Here is a 12190-nt window from a genome sequence, read left to right as displayed (position 1 = left end):
ATATACAGATCTTAATATATAAATGTCAAATTATTTTCTAAATCTTACAAGTGCAAACAACACATGACATATTATCTCACTCTGCTGATCTGTTGGTTACTGTTTCTAAAAACGAAGACTACAATTCTTATAATTTCTCTTATGAATAGAGTGGTTACTATTTGTCTCCCCCTGGAATTTTTCTCAGTTTATTTTCTCTTTTGCTATACTGAAAACAATAGACATCTATTCACTGGGAAGGCTTTAGCTGTGTTTGCTCTGAAAGAATAGCGCCCTCTTCTTGTTCAGTGCATTTAAACATTCCAGCCTCTATAAAGAGGGAGGTACACAATGAAGCTCTTATGCAGATGGTCCACGTCATTTACAGTAATTTTCTAAGATCTCAAAGTAACTGTAGTAAAGAGTTATTGTTGTAATGTAAGCCATAAATTAAAGACAAATATTTTATTTTATGCAAAATAACTTTTACATATCACTTTAAAAAGCAGAAGGTAGATGAACTTACATTGTACCAGCTCTGACTTTTCTGTTGTCACATCAAAGCATTGATGAGGTGGTCAAGGCAGCGAGAAGGGCAAAGATAAAAAGAGATCATTTAATCAACAAAACAATTTAAAATACATTATTAGCAGTGTAGCATGTGATACTATAAAGGTACAAAATCACATTTGAAAGGTTTCTTTTTTAATAAAGATGACATATTTGAAATAGTTTGAGCTCTTTATGTCATAGAAACATCCAATTGTCCTCAATGAGATTGTGCCTTTAAAATAATACCACACATTATTCATACTTGCCACAAAGTGACAGCATTAAAAGAAATAAACTTTTTAATCAGGGGTCTGCTGATATATTCAGGGGAAAAGAAAAGGCATCATTGAAAACAAAATAATTACATATATCTCAAAGTAGGATTCACATATACTGACCCAGAACTTTGCAGACCTTTCTTGATTTGTAATCATGACCTGTTTGTCTAAAATAGAGGACTCAAATTGATGTAGCAGATACACAACATACAAAGTATTCTGTAAATCTATTAAGTCTGTCTCTGTTCATACTGCAAGTCATAAATGTTTAATTGTTTACAGAGATAAGACTTTATTGATCCCCGGAGGGAAAATTCATATGTTACAGCAGTGCAGGAAATAAGGTAACAGGGGAGGAACTAGGAGTAGTAAACACAACAAAATAAAAAGTCAAGTAAATGCAATTCAATCTATATACATTATAAGCATTATACACATTACAATACTAGGCTACATGACCTGACTTGTGGGTTGTAAAAATAGAAAAGTTGTGCAAAATATGTGCAGAAGTAATCTGGTAGAGGTAGCTATAGATGTATATGTTATATAGGTGAGGTAATGAAGTAATGAATACAAAATAAATTAAATATACAGTAGTGTTACCTACATCTAGCTCTGCTCTGTCCTTTCTTGTAGTATGATAAACACAAACGTAACAAAACCAGAGCAATAAGACTTCCACATGGGAGTGTCATACTCTATGTGCATCCTGATTGGCTAAATATTTCTCTGCATATTTTGATTGGTTAGGAACAGTGTGATGAAGCTGTAAAACTTTGTCACAGTCTTTTCCATTTATTTTATTATTGTTTTCTTTTTTTGTTTGTTTGTTTTTTAACATATTTCAAATGTTATTTTGGATTTGAATGAACTGTTATGTTTATGTTTGAGATTAATAGTTGTTTCTGGTGGTTTGCACAAGTGGTGGGCACATTATGGTGGATTCATTCAGATTAATTCCTGCAATATTCAAGCAGCTTGAGGCAACTCATAATAGTAGGAGAAATAGCTTAGCTGGCTGGCCTCAGACAGAATAAGTTCCAGGAAAGAGAAAATATCCAGAGAAGAATGATGCTTACTTTCAGATGCCGCTTGTGAGACTATTGCATGCATGAGAAGGAAAGAAAGAAAGAGATTCAAAAACAAAGACATGGCAAAATACAAAAGGATGAAATTAGAGAGTCCATGACTTTGAGTGATAATCAGTAGAAGTCATACAACTGCAGTCAGTCTAAAATAATGGAAAAAACAAAAGAAAGAAAAGAAGATGGGCAGAAATTAAAAGGTGATGTTTAACAAAATCACATCCTGTGAGAAGCAAAGAACAACACTGGCATGGAATGAAGTCATGAGAGTGAGACAGTCATGATTGATAATGTTATTGTTTTATTGCTTTCTGTTTTATTTCAGTACTGACTGAGATGCAGTGTTGCAGGACTGGTGTTTTTCCTTTTGGAGTTTGGCTCATGTGTCACCCAAGACAATATTTGATAAAAGAGAATTTCACTGAAATCATGTAATCTCATACACTGTAACCCCAAGGTGATTAGTGTTTTCTGTTGTGTATGTTACACAGTACATAATAGTGAGCGACCAGTATCCCAAATGATTAATCTCTAATTAATTTGTGTCTGTACCCGCCAAGCTTGTTGGGGGACTGGTTAAATGGTCAGTGGTAGATGATTCCTCCTGTCTTCTGTAAGTCTTGAAATGTTTTATGAATTGTTCTTTATGTGTTGACCACAAGAGCACCATGATGCTGTGCTTATATAATGATGATAATTGAGGACATGTTTTCAAATATAAACTCACATTCTGGATTTTAAGCAATCAAATCAAGCGAACAGCATGGCTTACCTTTGATTAAATGTGTCAGTGTGTAACTAAGCTAGGTTAGCAGTGATTAGTCCTCACTATATAAAAGGCCAACCCCTAAACAACTTGGTAGCAACATCATAACAGCTACATTTCAGCAGGAACATGACTGGTGAGTAACATGCCAAGATAGACTGTAGTGAATATGACAATGACAATGAGATCCATCTGAAGCAAATTTGTTGTTTGGGGTGTAGTAGGTTGGAACTGCTATATATTCAGTTTTTATTTAAACAGCGAGCGTTGTCATGCTGAGTATTTCTTTCCATTAACTTCAGCTTTGCACAGTAGTTTTGTAAGTGTAAGTAATTAGTTCTGTAACATAATAAAATATGTTCTAAATATTAGCCAACCAGTAGTAAGTAAGTGGTGATGAGAGAGATACCATATTCAAACTAATATCACATTTCCTGTTATTCACTACCATGTTGTGGTCACGCCATATTGTTCAGTGCTGCTGTTAAGTGCAAGTGTGTGAGAGAGTGTGACGTGTAAGAATGTTGTAGAAAGGTTTTGTGTATATTATGCAAATGTTGAATGAGTGTTAGCAGGACTGTATGTGTTAATATGTGAGTGATTGTAGGAATTAGAGTAAAGTGAATGTGTATTCTGAGTTATTTTGTTATTTTGGTACATAGTATTATTTTGGATTAAGCCACTTTTTGTTTATGTGGAATATATGTTAAATTATTTTGAATTCATGTGCACTTATTTCCTTTAGGCAGAATGTTTTATATTATTTATCATCAGTCTGGTTACACTATTTGTTATTTAATTTGTGAAATCTTTTGGTATTAATTTAACATGCGTTTCAATCAAAGAGCATAGATATAACGTGACTGGGAAGTGTATGCAATTGTATACAGAAATAAACAAGCTCTGGCCTGAGCAAGACACTAACTTTGGTCATCTCTTTATCAATCCACAGATAAACTGTTTATATATTGGCTACACAGTGCTTTCTAGGACTGAGTGACAGAAATCATTCAAATATCAAAATGTTCAGCTCTTTAAGGACATTTATGCTAATTTTTATTTTTCATATTTCTAGCATATTCCAGTGATTTTTTATAGTCTTTTTAAATATTAAAATTTATAATGGAAAGTCTATGGGAGAAATGTTTGAAAGCTAATATCTCAAAAACTAAAAGAGCAAAACTGTTCATATTTGAAGTATAGGTATCCCATGTGGAAATGCTTAACATATTAAAACATGGAACCAATAGTGTCACCATGTGGTTAGGTATTATGTGTTTTACATTTTCGCTAATAACTCATGAACAGTAAGGTCTATAAAAACAATATTTGGACAGGAAGTTCCTTGGGTGATGCTGATTAGACTCATATAGGCTACGTCCATTTATGCCTAAAAGGTTTTCCACCGTTTTGGATTTTTTAAGAAACACATTTTTTTCACATATTTCATCTAATCTTCACCAAACCTAATTCATACCATATTCTGAGGACACTGAACAAAACTTATTAATTCACTTTTGGATATCACTCACAGTTTGTCTGTAATTGGTTATCAAACTTTTGAAGGCGTGGCCTAATGCACTTAATAGGCAGTAACTCCTCAATACTGAATTGGATTGCAACCAAATTTGGGGATGTTGTACACAAGGTGACATTGCACAAGTGTGTAACATTTCATAAATTTCTACCATAAGGGCGTTAAAGTAATTTTATAACATGATATTTCTACAATTCTGTTGTCTTTAATAAAATTAAACTTGGTACACAAGTTCTCCATGAGAATCTGCATGATATACTGAATCATGGCACCAATAACCGCACCTTGTGGTCATTGATAAATCACCACCATACTACTTATTAATTGCCATATCTCTTAAATTTAATATGCCATGGTAATCAAACTCTGCAAAATTGTATGGATTGGGATGCTGAAGAAGTCTGTAGTATTTCCATAGCATTCATACACATTTTCCACAGAAAATGCATTTCTAGTCCAAATGTATTTTACACTGTGGATCCTGGTTAGCCTTAACCAGCCTTGTGGTTGTATATTTTAAAAACCAACAGGAAGACAATACAGGAAGAGCTACAACTGAATCCTCAGTGTAAAAAGCCAGATCATCTGAAAATATATAGGTTGCAATTTTTCCCATCAATCCACATTCACTATTTAAACATAAAGAACTTCTTTAAATTACTTTAGTCAGGCACTTGCATTATCAGCTCATTTAGTCATGATTATCTTACCAGTAATAGTGGAGGGTCTATATTGTGGTAGTTTTTTCAAGACAAACAAACTAGTTGCATGTTTCCATTTTAAATTACTGTCCTAAGGTATTTGCAACATAATCTGGGAGTCTTAGTGATATTGTGTTAGTGCTCTCTTCCAGTTACGAAACAGTCTAATTACACAATGCCATAGATATATACATGTAAATACCGGATTGGGTGCTGCTAGTCATTGTATTAATATGTCAACAGTGTAGTGGTCCTTCTGAATGTATATAAGTATATTGTGGGAAGAAGTCTGCTCTTACAGCTGTCACAACTCACTGAATTGTCAATCACTTTTTCAGCAGACATTTATGCGTAATACAGAATACTTCAAGATTGATGGTTTTCATACCAAAATGCTTTTCTTAAATGTAAAGTAAGAAAGCTGAAATTACTACTGTAAATCAAAGTTGAGCCTTCCTTAATTATTTTGTGAGTATATTCTATTTTCTTATTGTGTTGTAATATCGCTCCTATGACGATTTTTGAAATACATAAAATAGACAATAGTTTTTTTTTCTTCATTTTATATTTGACATGCTTCACAATCCTGTTTTTTGATATTCATATTTTCACACACACTATTGACATTTCTCACACTACAAAAATGATGTTTAAAGTCTAATATGAAATTGAGTTTTGGGCTGCATGTTTGTGTATAAGAGAGATGTAAAAAATATTGTTTATTTTTTGAGTGTTTGAGGGAGATCATCAGGTAGGTGGACTCTGGTTGGCTCATATGTATGCATGTGGCTGTATCCAGGTTTGCTACAAGTTACAGGTTCACTTCACTCACTAATTACAAACAGGAAAGTCAGTATATTAATAACAGCACAATAGTCTGACATTCTCTAGTGAGTAAAGATTACAGATCCCCACTGCAATATGATGGTGGCTGAGGCACGTCCTACAGACAAGATGCTGTATCTATGTGTGTATATCTATGACACAATGCTAGCTGCTGACTGCCTCAAACATATTGTATGCTAACAGAGCTAATGATGTACTTGGAACACTGCCTGACCATTTTTACAGGGACAAGTAAAGTGACTGACCTCTACTTAGTGTATTTGTGCCATCAAATAAGAGCACATAAGTGTTTAGCTGTCACCTCGTCTGTCTGCTCACCTTGGAGTTCTTCCCACTGCTGCGGCTGCTGGTGGGATGGACAGACTGGGAGTAGGTGCGTTGGTGCTGGGAGGTCTGTTGCTGTTCGGGGGTGGTGGGGGAGCGGTCTGAGGCCTGGTCTGATGAACCCTTTTCCACCATGGTGCTATCGACCTCGGGGCTCAGCTGGGGCGTGGACGAGCGGGAGCGCTTTCGCAGGACAGGTGAGCAAGCAGGGGTGCTCTGGTTAGAGTTAGTGGCAGTACTGAAAATAAGAGAAAGAGCTTGAAGCTTGTGTTTTTTTTTTTTTTGTTGAATTCACTCAGCAAGGGTCACAGCTGCTCCTAGGGTTTTGGACTGATATTCAAATATTGATGCTGGCAAAAGAAAAAATTACATATATTACCCTTGTATGTCCAAAGCTTAAGGCTGCATCAATTGCTGTGGGTTCGTGACTATGAGCAACACCTTTCACATTTCGCACAGTCATGTGGTTCATTGTTGATATAATATTATGATGAATAGTGCAGCTTTAATACGACACATGGAAAACTTCTGAAACTTGGAACACTAAAACTCTTAACAATAACTTGCTGACTCATACTTGTGTGGTATCTGATCAATAAACCGTAACAAATTAGAACCATTTCAGGTTAATGGCAAAATGCTTACTATAACTGTACAATCAGCTTATTGCAAGTATACTAATCAAATCAGAGATGGACAATTGTAATGTAGTAAAATTATATTGACTAACACATCAATCTGAAACAGCAGCTGGCTCTAATATAGCAACAACAAGGTGAATTGCCACTCCATGATCCCAGAAAATTGATATTGTCCTATTTAAGATACAAATTAAATAACAAATACATACAATCAAACTATACTAATGTAAGTATATGTCTCAAGACTCTGGACATAAGTATAAATGGGACCTCATGAGTAGTAACGCAAACACTATCATCTGTAAAAGACGTCATCACATATTGCTGTGTGCGTATGGATTGCCTTTGCAAGCAGAGGACAAAGAGGAACACTATCACAGTACTGCAGTTCTCTATCACTTACCCTTATATAATACTCAATATGAAGACTATAAATAGTAGAATCATTTATCCGGGTAGTGAGATCAAATGTGCCTCAACCCCTGTGCCTAGAGCTTCTCATTCTACCATCAGGAGCTCCAGACCATCCCATCGCTTCTCTGTCTCAGTCAAGGTGCCTAACCCAGAGAACTGGTGAGACACATACACAGTGAGTCTGGATGCCATCTCCCCCTGCATTGCAGCCCTCATTCAAAGGTCAAATTACAGGAGCAACCTACTGTATAGAGGTCAATCTAGCCTTCCTGCCAGTAACAATATTATTACATCAGTCAGTGCATTTGTTCTCAACAGCTGATTTACTTCCACTGTAAAAAAGCACATGATGTGATGCCAGTATTGACAAACGACGCTGACTGTCTGTTTTTACTTCACAGAGAACATTGATTGACTCAATACATCTCTCCTGTAACTATAACACCACAGATGTGCAATTTTCGATTACTCAACACTATAAACTTGTAGAATACGAAACCTCATATCAGACTTAATCACTTACTTTAAATCCTCATGCTTCCCCTGTGGGCAAGTTGAATAAATATGCAACAATAATTGATATATTTGCTAATTCATCTGAATGTAAAATCTGTCAGTGCAGCTATCACAGCCAGAACATGCCAGCGAGACATCACAATCTCTCCTGTCTGCAGATGCAAACACAGTGATCATGCAGCATGGTGCAGTGAAAATGAATTGATCTGTGTCTCACTAACTCAATGCTAAATCATCTGATGCAGCAGACATGGTGGGATTTAAATTGATGCAAGGTGACACATCCTCCCTCAGTAAAACACAAACACTGCAAGCACGGAGCGACAGCAACACAGAGATGAGGGACAAGGCATTATTAGGAGACACTAACCAACCTGGCAGCCATAGAAGACCTCAGCCCACAGCATCAGACTCTACCTGCTTCATTCATCCACTCATTCAGACAGCAACAGCAGGAGAAGAGGAGGAGACAAGGAAGCAGAGAGAAGAGAGGAGGAGGAGGATGGGGCTGCCTCTGAGAGTCCTTGCCAAAGAGTCCGTGCATGGGGGTTGGTCATAAACAGACAGCTACACTGCCCCCTTCAAGAAATGCAGTTCAGTGGTTTAAAGAGGCTAGTGCTTTATGCTTCTTTTCTGTCTCCCTCCCTCCTTTATTGTTTCCCTCTCTTTTTCTTCCTGCAGGATGATTCACAAGCTCCTCCTGCAATGCCCCTCTTTCTTTCTGTCCACCCTCTGTCATCCTCCCCCCCGAATGCCGTGATTGGATGCCAAAGGAGAGTGCTGGTGACTGGGCTTCAGCATCATATGCACAGGGCCACTCCCTCTCCTCACTAATTCATGAGCTTTATGAATGAAAGCTGCTGACGTGGGTTAACCCTCACTCTCACACCATGCTGCCTGCCCCTCCCCATTAAACAGACCGCACAAATGCTCACACACACACACACACACACACACACAGACACCCACACGAAATACTGGTATTTCTTTTTGGTTTATAAATCTGTGGTCCAACCTTTTGAAATGATAAGCACGCTATATTTTTCACAATTTATGCCTCTTCACTCCTTTCAAAGGGTCCACAGAGTGCAGAAACACATGGAAAATGAAAAGCTGTTAACTTGACATGGTGTGAAATGTGACAGCCAGAGGTCAGCAGCTTTGTCATATAAACATTGGTTTAAAGAATCTGTCTTTTCTAAAACTGGAATCAAACTTTTTATTCCTCTAAAATATGCCAATGCTATCTTTAAAATATATGTTGTGATAAAGTCAATGTTTTAATTTTTCAGTTTTCACATGTTAGCTTGTAGTGGCAGTCAAAGTTACTTACAATCAATTAGTCTCTTTGATGTTCCTACAGTAATATTGGGGCTGTTATTCTTGATTGATAGTTAAAGATGTAAATGTTTGCAAATTAAATAATACACAGTCTCTGTATGGTTTACATACAAAGTCAGCAGACTGCATGGTGATGCATTTGCATTGTCTGTAGAGAGTGGGAGAAGACACAAACCTGTGACTTCAACTGACTTCTACCAGCTCGCTGTCAGGATTAGAGCTGCTGCCAACGAGTTAATACGATGGCTTTGAATAAACACCAAGTATTTATTCTAACTCACAGTACTGCTTCATTGCCAAGTGGACAATACTTATGACACATTGGTTTAAAATACTTAAATACCATTTAAAATGACGGATCAGATTTTAAAAAAAATCACAACAAATAAAGAGACTGTAGAGATTAAAACAAATCCAATGAGGTTATAGTCAGTAGGAAAATATTATTTGATAGCTGTAGCATGATAATTACTTCTGTCTTCTCTATTTTTGTTGCTTGTATAATTGCTACCTTACACAGCTAATACTGACTGCCCACCAACTGGTGGACAGAAACATGTATTTATTCAGTTTGTTAAAATCAAAACAAACCCTAGTCACATATTTGTATTGGATATTTACTTCAATCAGTATTATCCTTTATAGACACCATTCTGCTCTAGCTTGATACTGTGGCTTGAATCAGATCTGTATGGAATATGAGAGATCATGTGATGGAGTAGTATCCTCTTCCTTACAAACACTGAGACTGAACATTTTCTATATTGTTCTTCCTCCTGTACAGTCCTCCATCCCTTGCATACAGCCGATCCCATTCTGTCAAGTAACCCAGATTCCTAATCTCCCCCGGGACAGATCCCTATGATATGGTCTGAGACAGAAGCAGCCAATTGTGATGCACTGTACAGCCCATTGAGCCATTCAGCAGCCAATCACAGAGCGCTTCACTGCTGAGTTGTTTGAGATGCGGCCAGTGGAGGGTGCAGTCAGAGAAAATGATGAAAATGTAAGGTAATTTTAGTGGATGCAGGCAGAAGCTATAAATATCTCTCTCAGTGGTACAATAGATAGGAGGAACCAAAGAAGGGATGTATGTAATGTATACCAGAAAGGATAGTAGTGACCATAAATCATTATATAGTCATAAGTCATTACTTGTGTGTTGAATTTGAAACACATATAATACATTCATGTTAAGGAAACCAAAAATCCATATCAACCAAAACAAGATGTGATAATGAACTGTATCAAATATATAACCTTAACAAATAAAATATGCTGTACTGACCTTTCAGTAAATCCACACTCTCCAAATGATCAAGCCAAACCCTGAAATTTCCACTAAGGCTTTTGATAACAAATGTGCAACCTCCTTAAATTGGAATAACTTAATTAACTATAATAACAAAATAGTAGAAAATAGAAATAATTTAAACATGAGTAAAAGTTATGAATGATCCAATATTTTCCTCAATATACTGTAAATGTTTTGATTAATGGAAGGAGCAAGAGAGACACGTACATGTCAGTGCTGTCAGCAGCAATAGTATGGATGCTGCAGTTGCTGCAGTGATTGATTGTAAAGATATTTACATTTTTAAAAAGCTTGGGACATTTCATTGCCCATATGGCATGAGAGAAACTGTACACCTTACTAACTTTGAGTTGCTAGATAGCTCTGTTTGGTCCACTGTGAAGAGACAGTCCCAGAAAGTCCCATAGAAAAGGTCACTGCAGCGTCTGAGTGCTGCTCTTCAATGGAGCACTACTTCACTGTCTTGGAGACATGGTTATAATTTGCTCCTACATTTTTATTTGTTATGTCGTGTTCATCAACAAGATTTTCCATCTGCAGATAGAGATTTATTTGGGTACACCTTAGTTGAAATGGAATTCTCTTCTCCACTGCAGACACAATTCTGATTTATGTTGATAAGACAGATTTGTCTTTCACATCACCGTAGGGTGATTTTAAAAGACAGGTTTAAACCCTGCAGTATTTTATCTTTGTGAAAAGTGAGCCACACCATTTGGGCCATATATTTTAATTTCTTATCATGTCCATTTGTTTAGCCTGTATAAATTCTTTATCTATAGCATTGCTAGCACATACTATCCACATTCAGCATCATGTCTTGTTACAGTCAAATCAAAATTCTCTGATTAAATCAAGACAGACATTTAAATCTGTCACCATGACTGACAGATTGACAGCTTGCTCACCCTATCAGATTCAAGAAACCTCAGTCACATAAGTGGAAGTTTTCATGAATCTGATATGAAGCTGTCAATCTGAGTGGGCCTGTGTACATCAAGGCCCGCCTCTGAGCAGTACACACTTCTCCACAGACACCATTTTTGTTTACTACTGTAGTCAAAGAAACACTCTGATTAGCTTTATATCACCCCTTTAAGGACTGAGGTTTGTTACCTCCACTGGTATGTAACAGTGCACGTTGAGTATGTTCACCAGGGTCAGCAGGGCCAGGCATTGCAATTTGTGTTCATGTACTTCTGTGGACCATGTTTAGGGCCTAAGGCAATCTGTTAGAAGACAAGGGCTGAATGACATGTATAAGTACTGGGTAACTAATGAGTAACAAGGGGCAGGTGTGCAGGGAGTCAGTTGGAAGGGGAATGGCAGGAAGGACTGGGGACACTTGGTGGGCAGATGTGGAGTGACACGGTCTTGAATGAGAGACGAGTTAGTACTGAGGAACATATAAATAGACACAATGGCAAAAACATATGCAGACAGTGTCAACCTGTTATATTCTCAATTTAGTTGTTTGTTGTTTGTTTTTTTTTGTTTTTTTACACATGTGCTTTTGGCTTTTTTTGAGTCAATGAACAAGTCCCTGAGTCTGCCACTTGAGTCTGCTAGACTTCTCTACAATCTTATACATCTGAGTAAGTCCTTACACATGGTGATACATATGATTGTATATACTGCACATTTAATCTTACTGCAAATACGGTGTCTGGCAGAATTTGAAGATGAATTGATGTAATATTTTCTTGGCTATAGCAAAGGTCTCCCTGGATTAATCTAATACACAGTCAGCAGAGAGTTATGTTTGATATCCATTAGCTGTAGGTTAAAGACATAATGGCATAGATGCCCATTTTGTTTCATTGAGAAGGTTTCATCTACTCCACTTGTTAACCTGACAGAAAGGGGGGCATGGCTAAAGCTATTGTATGTATGAT

General features: G+C 36.8%; 1 protein-coding gene across 1 annotated transcript in view; it reads right to left on the bottom strand.

Annotated features, from left to right (window-relative positions):
* The window catches only part of LOC137195115 (protein Aster-B-like), a 51312-nt gene extending 39465 nt beyond the window's left edge, over positions 1 to 11847 (bottom strand). The window contains exons 1-3 of the mRNA XM_067607192.1: positions 11412 to 11847; positions 6063 to 6306; positions 506 to 526 (exon numbers count right to left, since the gene is read on the bottom strand). Coding sequence (XP_067463293.1) covers positions 506 to 526; positions 6063 to 6203 — 162 coding nt within the window. The 5' untranslated portion in view covers positions 6204 to 6306; positions 11412 to 11847. The remainder of the gene's footprint in view (positions 1 to 505; positions 527 to 6062; positions 6307 to 11411) is intronic.
* Between the last annotated feature and the right edge of the window lie 343 nt (positions 11848 to 12190).

This window comes from Thunnus thynnus, chromosome 13 (assembly GCF_963924715.1).
Source record: "Thunnus thynnus chromosome 13, fThuThy2.1, whole genome shotgun sequence".
NCBI classification, from domain to species: domain Eukaryota; kingdom Metazoa; phylum Chordata; class Actinopteri; order Scombriformes; family Scombridae; genus Thunnus; species Thunnus thynnus.
The sequence above is the reverse complement of the archived record's forward strand: the minus strand, read 5'-3'. Positions and strand labels throughout refer to the sequence as shown.